The 21,861-nt window shown below is 32.3% G+C and overlaps 2 protein-coding genes across 2 annotated transcripts; both read left to right on the forward strand.

Moving 5' to 3' along the window:
- Positions 1–4,967: 4,967 nt before the first annotated feature.
- LOC141665066 (putative germin-like protein 2-1) lies at positions 4,968–5,836 on the forward strand. Its single transcript, XM_074471049.1, has 2 exons — positions 4,968–5,094; positions 5,206–5,836. Exons 1-2 carry the CDS (start codon positions 4,968–4,970, stop codon positions 5,760–5,762), a joined length of 684 nt encoding a protein of 227 aa, XP_074327150.1. The 3' UTR covers positions 5,763–5,836.
- A 3,888-nt stretch (positions 5,837–9,724) lies between these two features.
- LOC141667406 (putative germin-like protein 2-1) lies at positions 9,725–10,704 on the forward strand. The gene is made up of 2 exons (XM_074473899.1): positions 9,725–9,951; positions 10,071–10,704. The coding sequence occupies exons 1-2, from the start codon at positions 9,822–9,824 to the stop codon at positions 10,607–10,609; spliced, it is 669 nt and encodes a 222-aa protein (XP_074330000.1). The 5' UTR covers positions 9,725–9,821; the 3' UTR covers positions 10,610–10,704.
- The last annotated feature ends 11,157 nt before the right edge of the window (positions 10,705–21,861 follow it).

Here is a 21,861-nt window from a genome sequence, read left to right on the forward strand (position 1 = left end):
TATAAGTGTATATATAAGCGTTTTGACCTTGTTTTGGTATTTAATTATTCTGCCAACTATTTATGGGTTGAGGGTTTTATATTAAGTCCGGACCTATAGTATGGGTTTGAACCTGGCTAACTATTTGTGTTCATGACTTGATTTATTTTCTTGCTAAGTAGATTGAAGATTGATGCTTAGTCCGGACTAATAATGTTAATTATGACTATAATAACATTGATGGTCCGGACTAATTGCACATACCATGACTAACATAATGCGTCATAACATTGATGGTCCAGACTAATTGCATAGACCATGACTAACATAATGCGTCAGTCTCGTTCATGTTAGGTTATAACCATAACTCCTATATGCGATCTGGTCCTTTCGATGCCGTACTAGGACTCGTCTTGTGATGTAGCTACTGTGGGGTTTCTGCAAAATAACACTGGAGGAAGGGGGCTGAGTCCCACAACGCCTTCGGCGTGAGAGTAAAAACTCACTTTTGGATGATGAAGATAGAAATGTAAGGAGACTATGGGTGTATGTATAAGTGTGTAGGAGAGAGTTTTCCCTATACCTCTTCTCCTTGTGCCATTTATAGCCCAATGGTAGGGTTTAGGGGTTGGTACCTTCGATCGGGATCGCTCATTGCTAGGAGCGGGGGATGCCTGAAATTCGCGGATGATTTACATGTGTTCAGGTAGGAATTGTGCAAGAGTTAGCCAAAATTGCTCTAGAACGTGCCTTGATTGTGCCAATTATTGGTCATTAATCGCTGTCTTTATCACTTGGGGACCTTTGTCATGGCCCGTGCTCCACGTGTTTCTCCGTGTTGGGCTTTCTCGCTTATTGGTCGCGGGGCTGGGTTGCTCATGAACTAGACGGGATTGGGACCAGTTTAAACCTTGACTGAGCCGAACCGGGACTGAACCATGCAGGACTGGATCATATTATTTATATCATATTAGTGTACGTAGTTATTGTACTTTACCTCCTAAACTGAACATAAGTTCCTAATTTACTCGATATGAGACTGAGGTGTGACAAATTCCCCCACTTAAATTCCTGATGTCCTCGTTAGCCTGAATGGATAACACGTTGGTTCAAGATGGCACCTTTATAGTCATTGTGGGATAATATCGGTTAAATTTGCGTTCCCACCTTTAATTTTTTTCCATTGTGGGATAATACTACCAACTTTCGTACACCTCTGGCAACTTGACAAATCAAGTTTTCAAGAGTTGCATCTGATACCATATGTGACAATTCAGGCCAAAATTATAAGTATTTTTTGTAAGTCGGATCAAATTCAAATTCCAAGTTCGGAAATAAACCAACTGGGAAACAACCCAAAAATCACTATTTATTAATATATTATTATAAACTGAACAGAAATTTCAAAAATATTCGATATGAGAACAATTTATACGTCACATGTTTAATTAAAATATGACATACACTTTCGTCAAAAAAAATAAAATATGACATGCACAAAAAAAAATAAAATATGGTTATGAGTAAAGCAAACCATTCAAAGACCCGGGACACGTGTCTAATAATAAAAAATGGTAATGTTTTTATTAAAACTAACTTCTAATACGTGTGATTAGGATTTTTTAAATATTACCTATTTTATATTTAAAATTTAATTTTATAATTTTTGAATGTACGCATGTTGTTTTTTCTAATGTTTATTTTAATACAGTTATATCCATATATCGAGAAATATATCAATATTGAATTGAATTATTTTTTTGATGATATACATTATATAACTATATATATATACAATGTTAATTCATATTTTATCTATGATTGTATTTTTTAATTATATTTTGGTGTTTTAATAGTAGTTAAAAAATCTAATTTTTTATATATATAATTATTTGAACCTTTAATCATGTTATATTGAGATTGTATTTGGTGATTATATTGCATGGTGTAATAATGTAATCAAACAATCTGCCAAATGATGTACTAAATGATACATATTTTTATTAAAAATTATAGTCGTATGACGCATTACGCAACTCATTCAGCTTTGGGTTGAACCTTCATAACTTGTTCAAAATTATACAAGAAAATAGCAAATATAAAAAGATAATATTTAGATTTTTATTCTATTGTATTTGCATGTTTCCTTGAAATAGAGGGTCAGATCTTTACAGTGGTTTGGTTGACATAAATTTAGGTGGGTACTTTAAATACCTGAGAAGTGATAATTGATATAGTTGTTTGGTTACACAAAATATGGGTATTAGAATTATCTAGAACTCCAAATGCCTGCACAATATGGGAAGTTGTTCTCCCTCCCCTAGGTTAGTCACACTTCCCATGTATGGATATAAAATCAATTCATATATTAAATAATTAAAATCCAAAATTTATGTCTAAATGAAAGATATTTGTTATTAAAATTATTTAAAAATTAAGAAAACCTAACTCACTATATTAATAAATTATAGCATATGTGCAAATAATATTTCATAATTTTAATTTTTAAAATCATGTAATACAATTTGATATTTAAAATTTTAGTTAGCATACGAGTTTGTAATTACAAATATAATAATTACAATTCAATTTTTATTATTATATAACTAAATTTTATTTTAAAATTTAAAATGTACATTTATAATTTATTGATGATAACAAAAATAATTTCAAGTCATGTGTTAAAATACTAGTAATTATGTTTTAATACATTAATACAAAAATATATTGAAAAGATATATAATTTTATATAATTATTTTTTATTGTATATAATTAAAAAATTAAGATAAACAATAAGATAGATATTATAATGAAATAATAATAATAATAATAACTTAAAATAATAATAAGAAAAAATAAAATAAGTAAATTAAATTAAACATGATAACAAGTACCTAGAAATTACATATACCTATAAATGTCAACCAAACAAGTTTATTACACTTCCCCGGAAGTGCAAGTAGAAAGAAAGTATAACTTCCTAAGTAAATTAGTTCCCTGGTGGAACCAAACAAGCACTTAGTCCTGAACAACATTCCAAGCTTATCATTGCTGCCCGTAGAAATTAATTTTAGAATAAAAATTAGTAACTAAATATTTTCTTTTTAAAATTACTTTAAAAAATATCATATATGGTATGCAAATCGAGATAGAGAAAAATATAGTGAAGTTGAATTTAATTTTTTTTTACCGTTTGACTGGAAAAATCAAAATAAAAATGGAGGGAAAAACTGAAATTGTGTGTGGGAGGGTACATATTATTGGGGTGTGGTGCTTTCAGGAAACATTAGATTAGATTGATTTAATGGTTTAAATTAGTTTCTTGTTTCAATTTTAAATTTAGTTTTTATTTGATCACGTGCCTATATATATATAACTTTTTTCAACATAATATATAAAAAAGAGAACCCTTGATTATATCATAGAATAATGTAGAATAATAATTATATTTAAATATAATAAAATGTTTAACATTTGAAATTTGAAAAAAATAAGTGATTTTAAATTTGATTCTACTGTTGAATAATTTTGGATAAGTGTGATTTTATTATGATTCTACTACAAAACCACTTTAAACTATTTCATTAAATTTCAATGATTTTTTAAATAAAAAATTATATATTTTCAATTTTTAAATAATGGTTCTCTATCGATATGGATTGTTATCCTCCTTTTAACCAACTGCGCCAATTGTGGCGGACATATATTTGTGGTTGTATTAAAAAATTTCAATTGATTCTAGAAATTTATTTTTCTAATAAGATATCATTTTAGTTAATTATTTTAGAAATATTATATCAACCATTGAAATTATTTGAATGGCATAGGATCAAAGTTCTGGATAATAAAATTTAACTTATTATATAGTATAAGGATAAAATTTACAGTATTATGTGTAAGCAGCCCTTGTGTAAGCCCTGGGCGGCTTTAATTAAAGCTATTCACTTAGAGCATAAGCTCATGCAAATGAAAAAAAGTAGCTTAGAGGTAAATATCATCTGGTACTGATATGACTTTTGCATGAACTATTCAAATGATTTCGCATACAAATTCTTCCAGTGACTAATTCACGCTGGATTTTTAATTACTTGGGATGTTTCTTTGAGCTCTACACCTAATTACATGTAAAAGCCTTCGTTCTAGATATATCCTTAACGCTAAAGCAGTAAGATTCAAAACAGAGTAGGTAAAAAGTTAAAAACTTACTGTACATAATTTACCAAATGCCTGAAAATTTAAGCAACGTTTGATTTCTCTGAAAAATCATCTTCAAATCTAAATAGCAGGTTAAACTTTAGATGACCGTTTTTTTTAACCGTAGTTATAGTAGTTAAAAATAAGCACCTAAACAAAAGTTTAATCAGAAAATGCCAGGGGAGCCTCCTAATTTAAACGTGTTCGACGTCTGAGGACTGAGGTATATTTTAAATTAATTTTATTTAAATATTTTAAACCAGTTTAACCTGCGATTAATTTTTAAAATAAAGGTAATGCATTTTTAAAAGGAAAAGAAGGCATTACATGATATTTTTATAATACTAGAGGCTACAACATGGGAATATAATTCTTTTTATCAATGAACAAAAGCAATATTTATGAATAAGATATAGTTAATTATAAGAAACCAGCACAATAATAGGAGATAAAAAGATTTCACAGTAAATTTGCGGGAAATAAAAGTTAATAATATTTTCTCAAAAAATGTGAAATTTATAGTTTTACTACTTCATAATCATTGATCGAAGTAGAATAAAAATAAAAAGAATAATAAATTGAGAAATAAGCAGTTGTTATACTGGGTCTTAATTTAGCGTGAGACATTAACTTAGACATGTTCTAACATTTAGGACTAGATCAGCGTAGTTTGTCCTTCAGGAGTTCTCTATATGTAGTCTGCACTATATCCGTATCTTCACAATTACTTCAACTCTCAAAGCTCATCATTTTATTTGCTTTCTTATCTCTTCCACACCCGAAATTTTTAAACATGGTTTCTTCATTCGGTACTAAAGTTCTTCTCATAGGTTTCTTAAGTAGTATGACTTGCTTTGTTGCTCTGGCAACTGATAATAATCCTCTTCAGGATTTTTGTGTTGCTGATGCAAATAGCCCAGGTATTTACATTACTTTACATGCATGCATTCTTAATATAACTACCTCATTTTGATATTATCTTTTATTCACCTTCTTGTCTTGAATTTACTTGCACTAAAAACTTCTAATTATTTTACTTCTTCTTTCAGTTTTGGTGAACGGACTAGTTTGTAAGGACCCCAAGGTTGTAACCGAAAACGACTTCTTTACTAGCGGATTGAACGTAGCTGGTGACACATCGTCCAATCTAGTTGGATCAAATGTAACTACAGTTAATGTTGCTAGGATTCCTGGACTCAACACTCTTGGCATTTCTCTTGTTCGTATCGACTTTGCACCCTATGGAATCAATGCTCCACACACGCATCCCCGTGCTACTGAAATTTTGACAGTTATCAAAGGTACATTGAGGGTTGGATTTGTCACTTCGAATCCAGATAATCGACATATCACCAAAGTTCTTAACGAAGGTGATGTGTTTGTGTTCCCAGAAGGTCTTATACACTACCAACAAAATATTGGACATGATAATGCAGTAGTGATTGCTGCTCTCAGCAGCCAAAATCCGGGGGTTATCACAATTGCAAATGCTGTATTTGGAGCCAATCCAGATATATCTGCTGATATTCTTGCCAAGGCTTTTCAACTAAACAAAAACACAGTCCGACAGCTGCAGGCTCTATTTTAAGAATCAGATTTATCTGAAATTGTTGATTTTAATTTTATATCACAGTGTGCTTGTTGGTAGCAAGCTTAAATAAAAATCTTGTCAGTCACAACTTTGTATTTTGTCTAGTTCTAGTCCAAAATACTGTATCCCTTCTCCTTTGTTAAAGTCCTTTTATATATAATCTATACTTTTTCTTAATAAAAAAAACGGATTAACTTGTCCCAATTTTGTTTCTATCAAATTTTAATATTTGAATAGGGGATCTAGTCGTGATTCAGGTACACTTAATTTTTCTTTCATTAATTTGTAATCTTAACGAGGCATTTGATAGCAAAAAAAAGGAAGGTTTAGAGAATTTACTGAAAAAATAAAACGATCAATAACAGGCAATTGTAAGAAGCAGCAATCGGTTATAATAATTCCTAACCCGTTTAGCCAACTAGATACAAAAAACCCTACAGGCCAACTGAAAAAAACTAACATTTACATTGTGATTCAAAAATAAAAATAAAAGGACCATCTTAGAAGACTTTCGCGTTTCGCTGTTTGGTCAGAGTTCGCTTCGGAAGTACCAATGAGCTTATATTACAATTTTCAAATGTCTTTTACAGCAACAATGTTTTGCAGTTTTACTTGAGCATATGTACGAAGTGATCGCAAAATCTCCTTAATTCAACAAAAAATTCATATATCAACAAATAAATAAATTGTTGAATTTTCAATGGAGCATGAATGTACGATGTGGAATAATTAAGTGAACAATATTTATTCTGTCATCCTAATAATTTTATCTCAGTTATATCTAGATTTTTTTTAAAACAAATATATTACTATTTTGAGATTATGGAGTCGGTCAGGACCAACGATTGTGACTGTGAGAGCTTATCACGAGGGGTAAGTTAAAGTTACACTATAGTTTTAGCGTGCATTAATCCTACGTGTATGTGCAGCTTGTTATTAATGTTTGTTATATACGTACTACTACTGTTAACAATCGTTATCATGACCAACTCGTTTCAATGAAAAGCCCTGCTTATTAAATTGAATAACATTTTTTTAGTGCGTGGCCATTTTTACTGATAAGAATCCGTGGTTACTGAGCTGGGACGGACCTAGACTTTGAAGTTGCCAGGGTTCAGTTTTTTTTTCTCATTTATGTGTTCAGTATAATTTATGTTCCGTAAAATGAGTACAAGCTACACCCATAAATTGATTTTATTGAAATTAAATATTTTATTATAATTTTTTTTTTATAAAAATAAATTTTCAAATGTATATAGTTATTGTAGCATAATAACAATTTCTTCAAAACAAATTTTTATTTTTTTAAAAATGTTCTCAATTTTAAAAGGGGTAATATCATTTTCCTCAAAATAAAAAAAATGAATGTAACTCGTTTGACCGAAAATGTGTAATTAAAAATTAATATATTCAAAAGTCTATTTTTTGAATTACGCCAACAATATAGTAAAAATAAATATTTACTGATATTAAATTTTAAGATATAATATAAGTGGAGGGTTATATTTTCATGAACCACATATTATTGGTTTCTTTTAATTATTTATAAACTTATACAATTATACTCTTAAAATATATTTAATTAGAATTTATTATTTACATTGAGAGTAAGTAAAGTATTGATTTAAAATTATATCAAAACCGTCACATGAATTTTAAATTGGTATTCTCTGAAAAGTAAAGAAACACCAACAAAATTATGATTTGTATAAAGGTGATTTAAAATTAGTATTATTAAAGAAAATTAACAAACATAAAATATGTTGTATATAAGTTAGTTGGTATGAATTTGATTTTTGCAATTAATCAAGATACATCTATAAAATTATAATTACTATACTTAAATCTAAGCTTGCAAATCATTAACCTGCCTACAAAAAGGGAAAAAACCAAGTTCTTCAAAGATAATTACCTAGTTTACAGAACATTTTAAGGATCAATTTTAAATAAGAGTAAATGACATTTTACACCCTTTATAAATATTCACTTTTTTTTTGATCTTAAACTTATAATTTTGGTACAATACATCCCTTAATTTTAAATTACACTTCACATTACACCCTTTTAATAATTTTCCTCCAAAATTACCGTTATTGTCAAGGATAAAATTGGATTTTTTAAAGTTTATATAATGATGATATACACCCCATAGTTTTAATATATTGACGATATGCACCCTATATAGTTTTATATTTTATAATTTACTTTAAATTTTCATAACTTTTGAAATCCATAAAAATGTATAATATAAAATTAAATTAAAAAAATAAAACATATAACAAAAAAACTAGTTAGGGTTGAGTGTGATTTTTTTTAAAATAAACAAAACCCAAAGTTAATGGTATAAAAATGCCAAATCAAAACCAAATACTATAAAATTAATGAAATCTTTAACCCAAACATAAATTTTAAATTTGATGATTTTTAGTAGATTATTATATTATAAAATCCAAACCATATAAAGTAGAAAATTGTTGTTTGTGGAGTTTAGTTCAACATTGAGTGAAAAAGAATGTACAATAACATTGCATGTATGTTATGAGTTTTTAATTTGGTACATTTTTTTAGCTAATTTATAGTTAACAGAGATTTATTATAAAAATATTAAAACAAAAATAGGAAATTATAAATTATAAAGATTGTGCCAAAAAGTGATATCAAAACCTAGACACGTATATTTGACAAAATAGATATCTTTTGATATTATTATTTAAAATATATATAATTTAAAATTATTTTCATAGTATTTAAATTAAATTAATTTGGATAAAAGACTTATTTGTGATTTTGATTCAGATTTAATAGAGAATATTTATATTTTAATTATTTTTAAGTAAAAAAATATTATCTAATATTATCATACAAATTTATATATATTTTCAAACTAGTCGAATTTAAAATCGGGATGTAATGTGTTACAAGATTATAAATACCGTGCACATTGATAATATAAATATAAAAAAATTATTCCAAATAAAATATAAGTTGAGTGATATATTGAGCTAAAATTAAAAGTTTAAAATCAAAACGAAAAAGTGAATGTGCAAAGTGCAATTTACTCTTACTACCAGGCTTGAACCCACCTCTGCCCAAGGATGATCGGCCCTTGTTAATGAGTTGTGAAAATTTTATTAGTAAAAATTTTGGCACATGCAGGAGTTTATCATTAATAATAAATTTTTCACTAATAAAATTTTAATAATTTATTAAACACAAATTCTTATTTTTAACCTTGGATACACACTAAAAAATTTGATTAAATAATTATCTTCTTCGTACGGTAATTAATTAAGCCGCCAACGTTGTTTTGAGGAGGTAATGGCAGGTTCTGAACGTAATAGCAGGTAAAAGCTGTTGAAACATATACGAAGTTTTTAACAACTACCGAAGAACTTAAAATGGTTGAATATTCTTAACAATAATTAATTTAATTTATGTTCGGTACATGTTGGATATCTACTCACGAGCTTAAAGTTCGCTTTTAGGTTTGTAAAGAAAGTTACATTTAACATTTTTTCCAATAAAATGAAGGCTCTGGACAGAGTCGTAAATTGATAAATTGTATAACATGTATATGGTACTTCAACTAAAATTAATGGAGATGGTCTGGTGCTAATGTTGCTTGTAGATAATAAATGAATGAGCATTCAAAACACTGTGTATTTAACGAGCTACGTTATGTTACTGCAGTTGGCCGCAAGAGTACCTGATAAGAAAAAAGAATAACAAATACGAAAAAACAGATTCACCACTTCAATATTTAGATAGTGTGTAGAATGATATTGATTGAATTGGCAATTTTACCAGTTCCATTTCTGTATCTGGATTGTGTATATAATTAAAGTAGAGTAATTCAAATTCAAACATTACAAAGGGACTAGGTCAATGCATTAGTTATTTAAGAAATACATGCGTCTCATTCATCCTCTTTGTCACCCTTCCCTAGTTTCTTCTATAAAAGCCTTGTGCAAGATCCATAACTTCACAACTCAACTCTCGAAACTCAGCATTTGGTCTTTTAACACCGATTATAATTATAACCAAAAGTTTTTATAGATGGATTCTTCAGGTGGCTCCAAAATTCTTTTTATATGTTTAATAGTAACTGCTATGACTTGCTTTGTTGCTCTGGCAACTGATAATAATCCTCTTCAGGATTTCTGTGTTGCTGATGCAAATAGCCCAGGTATTTACTCTACATGCATTCTTAACATAACTACCTCATATTCTTTATTATCACTTTTCTTGTCTACGTTTTACTTGTAGACTACAAATTACTTACAAATTTGCTTATTATTCTTTCAGTTTTGGTGAACGGACTAGTTTGTAAGGACCCCAAGGTTGTAACTGAAAACGACTTCTTTACTGGCGGATTGAACGTAGCTGGTGACACATCATCCAATAAAGTTGGATCAAATGTAACTACAGTTAATGTTGCTAGGATTCCTGGACTCAACACTCTTGGCATTTCTCTTGTTCGTATCGACTTTGCACCATGGGGAATCAATGCTCCACATACTCATCCTCGTGCTACTGAAATTTTGACAGTTATCAAAGGTACATTGAGGGTTGGATTTGTCACTTCGAATCCAGATAATCGACACATCACCAAAGATCTTAACGAAGGTGATGTGTTTGTGTTCCCTCAAGGCCTTATACACTACCAACAAAATATTGGATATGGTAATGCAGTAGCAATTGCTGGTCTCAACAGCCAAAACCCAGGGGTTATCACCATTGCAAATGCCGTATTCGGAGCCAATCGTGATATATCAGCTGACATTCTTGCCAAGGCTTTCCAACTAAACAAAAACACCGTCCAACAGCTGCAGGCTCTATTTTAAGCCGATGAAAGTTTGGTTTATCGAATGATGTGTTGTGTGGCTGTCCAGCCATTATTTACTTATTGTTTTGTGTTAAATGAAATTCATGCTTCTAATCTTTGTATTGCAAGATGCTTGTGCTTGATTAATAAAAATCTTAACGATTACAGCTGAGTGTTTTGTTTATCTATATCCAAAAACTCTGAGATACTTTAGTAAGCTGCCACCTTTTGCATTGAAAACCGTGTTATGCTAGTCTTTAGCTTTTTCGAAGGTACGTAAAAAAGATTAATTTAATGGTATATTTTCACTTCACTCATTTATAATGATGAAAAATTAGTGATTACGGTGTGTCCATGGTCACACACTAGAAAAACTCTTTTCACTTGTATCCATTGTAAATGCAAAAATTTAAACTTTTATACCATGCTTACTAATTATTATACAATTTTCAAAATGGTAATTTTGAAATAATATCCACATACTTGTACTAGAAACTGAAAGTGATTAATGTTATGGGACTGAGAGAGTATATTGTTAATATTATTTTAAAAATAATAATTATTTTATGGGCTATATATATATATTAATTATATTATACTACACCAAAGATTGGTTATCACAACCAGACTGTCGAAAAATCATTCCAATAAGACAATATTTTCAGTAAGTTTTTAAAATTTTAGAGATATTGCAATGCTTTTTAAAAATCATTATAGTTGATGGTGAAAAGTAAAAAAAGTTCAAATTATAGCAACGGTTTAGACATTAGTTGTTACAGATGTCACAATTTGGCTCGCGGGCTCTGAAAATTTGGGCAGGCTTCGAAATATTTTCAAAGCGGGCTTTCTGAACCGGGCCAAAACAAAACAAAATAGAAACTCCACACAAAACAAAATGATACCTAGACCTCAAACTCGAGAGCTAAAAGTGGCGAGAGCGGAAAGAGACCACAAATCGATTGGATAAATTGAGCGAGAGCTGTTTGAGTACAACTGTTGGAGTAAAGTTCAAATACAAGGTATCACTACAAGAAATTTGCTTTGACACAACAGTTTTGCACCCTTGTCTGACTTCAAAATTTTCCGTTGAATACCCAACACTCGTCTGATATGAAGTAAGACAACGGTTTTTCAACCTTTGTTAGAACAAGATAGCACAACAGTTATGCAAGAATTGTTACAGTTCAAGACAAACAACGGAATTAAAAACAAGAACTGTTGTTGAAAACAGAGTAAAATAACAGTTTTAGTTCTACACAACGGTAAATTTGTGTCAACTAAGAGTATTCAATTTACAGTTCAAGACAAACAACAGAATTGGAAATAAGAACCGTTGTTGAAACAGAGTAAAACAACTGTTTTAGTTCTACACAACGATAAATTTGTGTCAACTAAGAGTATCTAATTTTATTCTTAAAATTTTATATCTATTGAGACAAAGGTAATTTCAATTTCACTATTGTCTCAAAACATAACAAAAACAGTTCTCAAGAAAAGCCCTTATTCTAGTTTTTTTGTGACAATGGCTTTTGTTCAGCACCGTTGTGTGGATGGTATTAAAACAACAGTTTTGTTCAAATCAAGTGTCGTGTACATGCTTTTAAACAATTATTTTGAATATGGAGTAAGTGTTCACTGTTATCTCAAAACTATTCAGACAATTCTCTGTATAGTAGTCACATTGTTCTTTTTATTTTGAGACAACACTGTCTAATTTATACCAGTTACTTGAATATTATTGACACAATGGCTTATAATTTTTACCTATTAGATTATCTAGCATAAGGCAACTGTGTTGATAATGCATTACTTAAGGTGGCTGTTGTTTTAATATGTACTATACAATAGTTGTTTTTGCTTTGAATCACCATTATCTGTTGAAGTGTAAACTTTTTGCATACCAAATTCACAGTTCATGCACACCACCGCCTGCGGAAACTTAAAACTAAATTTTACCAATCACAAATCCATATAAAACTAAATCCATATCATCCAATCTATCAATCCGCAACTTATCAATCTAGGAACACAATCCAAATCAACTAAATAGAACTACATCCATAGACTTCAACATTCACAATACTTAAAAACAAATTCAACAAAAACCAAATCCTACAATCTGATCAGCGCATAAGAACTTCTACCAAACATCCAAAGTTTACTTAACGTCTCATATCACCAACTACATATTTGAAAACTTGCACTTGACCAAATATTTCTAAAGAAAATGATCAGAATCTAGAACCTTAACTTGCATAGCTTTTCATAAAATATTTTGCAAATTCAACGCGAATCTCATTTATGTCAACATCAGCATACACCTGGTTCGACCTACGCAACCACTGAAAAACCATCCAAAATTTTTGTAAGTCACATATGCTACTAACGTACGCGTAAATACAAAATGGTGAGAAAATCCAAAGAAAGTAAATTTCTTACCTTAGTGACAAAGTCAAGCTCTTTGTCATGAATAATTTCCTTCATGTACCCCATAACGAACAAGCCACAATCCTTGTTCCCCGTCTGCACTGGAACTCCCTGAAAAAAGCAAACATAAATTAAATTACAATTTCATACAAGACATAAATTAAAATTATGAGAAATATTATTACCACCATATTCTCCCATAATACAGCTTAATGGCACTATAAACAAAAAAAATATATGAACAGATTAAAAAAATAGTGCAAAATATGGGTTGACAAGGTAATTTACAAGTAAAGACTCGTATACACAAACTTTATAAGTTGTACTTACTTGTCGACAACATCAACCCATTCCCCGTTTGCAATTCGACGTTTAAGAGGGTCCATGTAATAGACCATCTCTGCTTCGGGTTTCACAACTGTCAACGTCCAGTGGTTCCTACAAAAAATATGAATAAAGATGCATAACAGTTCTAGCAAAATTGACATAATCTAATTCACCTTCTAATAAAATTGAACCCTAAATTACCGTAAATTCAACTTACAATTTGCAAGAAATATTATCAAGTTTAAACTCAAAATTATATTCATGTATATAAAATTTGTAACTTAAATTGTCTTAAGAAATCAACTTAAAAATGGCCATACATATGATCATTTTAATCTAAGAAAATTATTTGAGAGAATGGCTTATAAGCTAGCAATAGTATAAATTAAATACTCACACATCATTGTAAGGCATCTGAAAATATTGGCCTTTATTAGCACCCTTGAAACATGTAGCTAGTGCACGTGACCTCTGCACTGCAGTACCACATCCAATGGCACCAATTGTGCTAGGATCTACGAAGCTTATCATGCTCAACATCTTATTCTTTTTCACATATTCATTTAAGAAGCTACATATATTATTAGGCAGTAGTGAGTAAAGATTCTGACTTTAATTCCGGAAAAATAAATAAAGAATTTTAACATAAAAACTTACTGAATATAAAGGCAAATGACAAAGCCTGCCATTTCACCTCGAGAGCACACCGCATGTACATCTGATAAGAACATGGTTTGCTTCTTTGACAAGCCAAAGGCTTGTTTGCTCAACTCAAAAGAAAAAGTTTGGCCATTACTCAGGGAATTCTTGGCCCATGTCCACAAGTGCTTCAATGCAGACGGATAATTTCCACTCATCTCAGCAACCAGCTCCAGTTCAACATCTTCAATTAATTTATATGACTTCTTTGATTTCTTTGAAAGACCTTTCTTGGTTCTCTAAAATTTTTATATATATGTTAAAATAGTAAAAATAACATGCTCAATAAATACATATTAAATATACTAAACATTCTAAAAAAACAATTCTGACCTTTGGAGCAGACAAGACATGGATAGTGCTATTGTTTCCTCGTGCAATGAGGTCTCTTGGCCATGCAATAAAAGTTCCTATGGCATCTTGCACAGACACAATTTCTTCGTCAATAGGGAAACGAATCTTAGCATTACCTTGAATGACTTAAGTAATTGACACTCTTGCATTCTCTTCTCCAAGTGTTACTCCATGTATAGTCTGCTCATGCCCTTCAACAACTAGGACTTCATCAATTTTTACAAAGGCAACAATGTTGTTCAATGATCCAACTGCCAGTTTGCATACGGAACTATTTGAAGCATCTTTCACGTCCTCACCAGCTACATTTTGATCATCCTCACCAGCCACCTTCTGATCATCCTCACCATCCACTTTCTGATCATCTTTACCAGCCTCCTTCTGATAATCCTCACCACACAACTTGTTATCGTACGGAAGCTCTTACCCCAAATTAACAAAATTTTTTTCAATCATATCCACTTTATGAACAACTCGCTCCTCTTCAATGGAAAATATCTTCCTTGCCGTTTTAGGTGTTCTAAGATCATTTAAACCTGCATCCCCTTCATCCCCTTCAACCTTGTCCTTAGAATGACAACTTGCTTGCTGGGAAGCAGGTTTCGGACTATCTTGATGTCCAGCCTTTGTCAATGAAATCTCTGCACTGATCTTCTCAATTTCAGCCATCCAAAATGCATCCTGTTAGGTCCCAATGTGTTTGTAGAAGGGGGGGTTGAATACAAACGTTACCAAATAATCGAATAAATGCGGAATAAAAAATGTGAAACAAAATTCAAGTTAAATAACAATATTATTAAACTTGAAAGGTGTTACAACAACTGTATCGATTACAAGGAATTAATCTCAAATTGATTATCACAAATCTAGAATAAATTCGACATGAACTTTTTCTATTTTTGTAATAAAAAGATTCAAATGCTAAACGTAATTTGAGATTAAGTTCTAGGGATTTTGATCCGCTAGATTGTTACACAAGAACAAGATAAATAATTCTAGTGGTTTGGATTTAACATTAACAAACTAGAAATTGATCTTGAATTTCTGCAGATGAAGGATGATATTTTTCAGAGGCGGCTGCTTTCTTTTTGTTCTTGTATTTTGGATGGATAATAAGTTGCTGCTACTCTGCTTCTTTTTAAATCAACAAACGAATAGAATTGACTTGGCATGACAATCCTATAGCTGGCAAGACTTTCGGTGAGACAATTGAATGAACTAGCAAGACAATCTGAATGAACTAGCAAGACAATCAGAATGAACTAGCAAGACAATTATCCTCCTAGAGTAACTTTCGGTATGACAATGGAAAATGGCCTAGCATGACAATCGGTATGACAATCCTGATTGTCATGCTAGTTCATTTTCAATTATCTTGCTGATTTAATGCTTGAATTTAATCCAATTAAGCTTCTGAAAATTCCTAAAATTCCTAGAATTAATTCAGAATTAATTAATCAATTAATTCAATTAATAAATAAATTATTCTTCGCAGATATAATTTATTTTCTTAATTAAATTAGATGACTTAATTAATTAATAGAGAATTAATTCTAGTCTTGAGCAGCAACCATTCTTCTGCAAATCTTCTGAAAATCACTGAAAATTATGAATCAATTCCACCACTTCAACGTTGACACTCGATGTACTGTCTGGTTCATGAGTGACTAACTTCCGTGACGTTTCTTCATGTCTTGACTCTGACACTTTGATTTTCTTCAGATTAAATCCTTGTAATTAATTGATACCCTGACGAGATCTCTGTCACTTGATCAAATCCACGATCTTGATTTATATCACTGAGGCATGATCAACTTCTTGAACTTCTTCCAGTGAATTAACTCCTCAAGTCTGTAGATGAACCTTGTTTCTGAATCCTTTGACAGATATTACTTTGCGAGATCTCTCTGATGGTAGTTCCACTATTTACTTATTACATTCTTATTTAAGTTGAGTTGAATCCTCGAATATACAAATAGGCTATGACAAATGACTTACAATCTCCCCCTATTTGTTTGTTAGACAATAACACACAAATACCTAGAGGATAACTCAACTAACAAATAAGAAAAAGATATAAACATACATGCAAAGTAAATAGCAGAAAAGTTCTGGATGACATTTAACATTTTCCAGATTCCAAGTAGATGTTCCTCTAGACTGAACATATCTTCAAGTAGTTCCATCTTCATTTGTACAACCACATTTCCTGTTGAGAAGCCCATATCTCTTGCTTCTCCCCCTATGAGAATCAACTGATTAAAGAAGATCACCTTCGTTTTACCACCTCTCCCGTACAATAGGATCCGCAGATAAAAACCAATGGTACTCCCCTAACAGCTTCTTCCCTTACTAGGAAATCACCTTGTGTTTACCACCTCTCCCGTACAATAGGATCCGTAGTTACAAACAACAATGGTGTGGTGTAGTGTACAAGTAGGATCTTTTTCTTACTCCCTGCTATTTCTCCCCCTTAGTTGAGGAATCCTCCAAACTATTACTTAAGCTTTTATCTCCCCCTTAAAGAAGGAATGTATGCCGTCGTCTGAAGGAGTTCTCATATTTCACTTGGTTGGAAAAGAAATAACAAGTAGTTTCTCTTTCTTCCTCACTGTGAGTGTGTGATTGTGTTTAGTGTACCTCACATGAGTTTCACTCTTCTCTCCACTCGTGTTTACACTCATTCTCACAAGTGTATCACTCTTCTCTCATAGCTCCATAATCCAGCTGTACCTGCAAGGAAAATCACCTTAGCCATCCTTTAAGGAGGTCACAGGTGGTGCAATGGGAGTTCACAAATCCCCATCCTTGTTAAACTCGTCAGATAAATCTGAGTCATAATCTACAAGTTGCTAGTTTCCCTTTTAGGGTTCCAGATTTGAATTCTGGGAAGGTAAACAATGATCCAAAGAATTTAGCATAAAGATCAAAGTTCCCTTCTAATGCCTGTGAAGACATTTCCTTGTGACTCATCAGTTAATATCTGAATCATTGTCAACAAGTTGCCGATCTGCACCTATGTCAGATCCACTATCCGCAGATGCATCCAGGGGATTTAAGCTTGGGGAGGTAGACACTGACCACTGACATATGGCTTTTGGATCAGTATCCTCTCCTAACACCTGTAAAGGCAATTGGTCCACTAACGAACCTTGAACAATCGAATCTGACCTTAAAATGGTCGAAACTCTTGTTTCCGTCAACTCATCCTTTGTGTGTGTAACCTCTCCTTGTGCATCAAGAATTGATTATGTTTGAAGTGGTGACACTACATCGGATACCTTGGCCGACAGGCAAAATTCAATAGACTCACCCTGTTGAGAGAATGAATCTAGTAACTGTTTTTGTGCCTTTTCAGCCATTACATCTTTTTGAGAAGATGTATGGGGGCTAGCAGTTGTCTCGGTTTAAATACTACTCATCTATGTAGGAGACAGAGCTACTGGGTTGACTACAGAACCTTCCTTATGTGGTGCACTAGGCACTATCTCCCTCACGCTCATTCATACTACTTTTAGTGGTAAAAGAGTGTTGATTGGTTCTGTTTTTGTGTTTGTCTTTACAGTCTGGGATAGACGTTGTGGATTTTCAACCTCATGACTGTCAATGAAAGAAAGTCAATGGAGACTGAACATGTATCATAGAACATATGGTAATAGAGAGAAAATGATTTACAATAGTGATTTCAAAAGATTTTACATGAAATAAGAAATCACTAATGTAGAAAGAAGTTTAATTTTTGTTTTTCAAAATGAATGAGTTTTTGATAAAACATTGATCACTTAGGGTAAAGTCTAAGTAATTCTCATTCATGTCAAAAGCTTACAAATATCTGCAACATAATGTTAACAAGATATCATTGACCGATACTTGTCAAGTACTTTAGATACTAATTGTTATGTTGCATAATCAATATACCACTGCACATATAAAACACTATGATTGTGCTTAGTGATAAGATAGTTATTAATATGACGACTCTACTTATTCATATAAAACTGTAACTGCAGTTAGAGTGCCATACCATGTCCTTGACGATTGCTTGAGCAGTATACTAGTTCATACCAACCTGAAGTGAGATTGTGAAGAAGAGATTGCATAGTCCAATAGATCTGCAGCTGCAAAGTCCATGAACTGTGGTGCACTGACTTCCTCTTTTAACTCACCAATCAGGAGTACACTTGTACACATCTTACTAGAGTACAATTCCAAGTGTAATGTGCAGCAGGTGCCTGATATGTCGTAATATTCTCAAGTCTCGTCACTGGTGCTATATGTTAGATACTGCTCCCTGATAATAACCTAGCACAATATACAAAATTACAATGATAACATTCCCAGCTTGCAAACAGCCATATCCCTCAGATAAACCTTTGCTGTTATCTCCAAAGGTAACCATGGGGCCAGCTTTCTCAATCCACATTTGATAGCAGGGCTCTATCTCCGGTCATATGTCTTGATGATCCACTGTCAAGAATCCACACTACCGGTTACACCTGTTTAATGCCCTGCACTTCAAATGGATTAGACCTTCTTCGGAACCCAAACTTGGTTGGGCCCGGCATACTTGTAGAACTGTCCTTTATCAGGCAAAACAACATTTTTAATTTTAATTGTCTCAACTTTCTCAATGACTGAACATTTGACCTTGTAAACAGCCTTAACAAATTTCTGTTTAAGCTTAGACACAAATGTCTCCTTTCTAGACTTAGAAGGACTAGCAGTCTTAGACCTATCATGCTTCTTGTTATTCACATGCTGACGAGGAGTAGTCTTATCATTAGACACATGCTTACCATTAAAATAAGCATACATCATATTAAAAGCACAAGACATACAATTAGCAACACCACATGCTTTATGAGAGTGATTAACAGCAGGCAATTTATGCATGGTAGACATGGCATTATTGTTATCCAACTCATGTGTGTCTGAGTTAGTCTCAGTTGCTTTCACAACTTTGACTGGAACTTTCGACTCACTTGACTTGGAAACAATCTTCTCATTAGCATGATCCTCAGCACGTATTTCTTCTTGAATAACAGAAGAGGTCGCATCAAATGGTTCAGCAATTGATGCTTTATAGAGGGGTTCATCAACACCCTTAAGCACATGTGGTACTTCCCTCCCTTTAGCACATACATGAGGAGGGGAGTTTATGCCTAATTCTCCAATAGCAGCATTGTAATCATAACCTATTCCAGATGTTTGATTAACAGCTTGCTTACTGTAGAACTCTTTAGCCTTCGAACAAGAATTGAAGTAGGCTCTAACCTTAGTCTCAAGACCGGTGATCTTGTCTTTGAGAATAATTTCGAGTTTTCTATAACAGTCAACTCTATTCTCTAGAAAAGATACCTGTTCTTTTAATTTGTCTTGATTAATGTGCACAAGTCTTAATTCATTGACCTCTTTCTCAAGGTCTGTGATCTGTAAACTTAACAGTTCATTATCACGACGTGCACAATCTAAGTTACCTCTTAGATGATAAACCATTTCAGCATCAGAAAGTTTTACCTCTATTCTTGACGATGAAGCTTTTCCATCAATAGCCATAAGAGCAAGATTTCCTTCATCTTCATCTTCACTGTCAGTATCATCCCAGCTTCTTCCCTTTGCCAGATAAGCCCTTTCAGAGTTCTTTCTTACTTGCTTTGGCTTCCTACATTCTGTGGCAAAGTGTCCCAACTCATTGCAGTTATAGCATCTAATGGTGCTTCGATCAACCATCCCTGTTTTGTACCCACCACTGCTGGTGTTAGAGGATGAAGATCCACCTTTCTGGAATTTGTTGTAGTTGGACTTGTACTTAAGCTTGGGATTCCTCCTGAATCTGACATGGGAGAATCTCTTGACAATTTGGGCCATTGATTCATCTTCCAATTGCTCCAGCTCTTCCAAGGAATAAAAATCATCACTTGATTGATTTGTAGTAGGAGGATCATATTCTGCTACTAACTCATTTTCCTCACCCTTGGAAAACTGTACCATTCTTTCTAACTGTTGAGATTGTTGTTGTTGTTGACCTTCAGCTACAAGTGCAGTAGATGTGCTGACCATTCTATCCTTCCCGTAGACTTCCTTCTGTTGAATCTGCTCCAACTCATAGGTTTTTAACACTCCATAGAGCCTGTCCAAAGAAATCTCACTCAGATCTCTAGCTTCTCTAATGGCAGTGATTCTATGTTCAAGATGAGCTGGCAGTGTTGAAAGGAACTTTTTGTTGACCTCCCTGATTGAGTAATACTTTCCATTGATGTTCAGGTTGTTGATCAACGCATTGTACCTCTCAAACACTTCAGTAATTCCTTCTCCTGGATTTGATTTGAAATGTTCATATTCAGAGGTTAGGATTTCCAACTTGTTCTCCCTAACTTCCTCTGTGCCTTCATTAATCACCTCAATAGTTTCCCACATGTGTTTGGAATTTTTACAGTTCATCACATGTCTGTTCATCAAGGGATCAAGGGAATCAATTAATATTAATTGAAGGCTGGCATCCAAGGAGGCTTCTTCCTTCTCAGCAGGAGTAAAATCTTCAGGCTCTTTTGGATATGTTCTAGCTTCAGTAGTCACCACACCATCTATTATTACCTCCGGTTCAATAACCATCGGAGTTTTTATACCCTTCTTTAACAAGTTTGAATATTTGGGATTTGCAACTTGTAAAAATAATAGCATCTTCTTCTTCCACATGATATAATTCTCTTTATCAAATTGTGGAATTTTAACGGTTCCAACTTTATGTGAAGTCATTATGAATTTTTGAATGAATAAAAATTCAAAGAGTTGAAAAATCACAAAAGTCTAGGATCTTGATTTGTTCGTTAATCAGAAGGCTCTGATACCAATTGTTGGGTCCCAATGTGTTTGTAGAAGGGGGGGGTTGAATACAAACGTTACCAAATAATCGAATAAATGCGGAATAAAAAATGTGAAACAAAATTCAAGTTAAATAACAATATTATTAAACTTGAAAGGTGTTACAACAACTGTATCGATTACAAGGAATTAATCTCAAATTGATTATCACAAATCTAGAATAAATTCGACATGAACTTTTTCTATTTTTGTAATAAAAAGATTCAAATGCTAAACGCAATTTGAGATTAAGTTCTAGGGATTTTGATCCGCTAGATTGTTACACAAGAACAAGATAAATAATTCTAGTGGTTTGGATTTAACATTAACAAACTAGAAATTGATCTTGAATTTCTGCAGATGAAGGATGATATTTTTCAGAGGCGGCTGCTTTCTTTTTGTTCTTGTATTTTGGATGGATAATAAGTTGCTGCTACTCTGCTTCTTTTTAAATCAACAAACGAATAGAATTGACTTGGCATGACAATCCTATAGCTGGCAAGACTTTCGGTGAGACAATTGAATGAACTAGCAAGACAATCTGAATGAACTAGCAAGACAATCAGAATGAACTAGCAAGACAATTATCCACCTAGAGTAACT

Source organism: Apium graveolens, chromosome 6 (assembly GCF_009905375.1).
Source record: "Apium graveolens cultivar Ventura chromosome 6, ASM990537v1, whole genome shotgun sequence".
Taxonomy (NCBI): Eukaryota; Viridiplantae; Streptophyta; class Magnoliopsida; order Apiales; family Apiaceae; genus Apium; species Apium graveolens.

Coding starts and splice junctions, on each gene's coding strand:
- LOC141665066 (XM_074471049.1), top strand. CDS start 4,968: ATGGTTTCTTCATTCGGTACTAAAGTTCTTCTCATAGGTTTCTTAAGT. Junction 5,095..5,205: donor TGCTGATGCAAATAGCCCAG/GTATTTACATTA, acceptor AACTTCTAATTA/TTTTACTTCTTCTTTCAGTT.
- LOC141667406 (XM_074473899.1), top strand. CDS start 9,822: ATGGATTCTTCAGGTGGCTCCAAAATTCTTTTTATATGTTTAATAGTA. Junction 9,952..10,070: donor TGCTGATGCAAATAGCCCAG/GTATTTACTCTA, acceptor TTATTCTTTCAG/TTTTGGTGAACGGACTAGTT.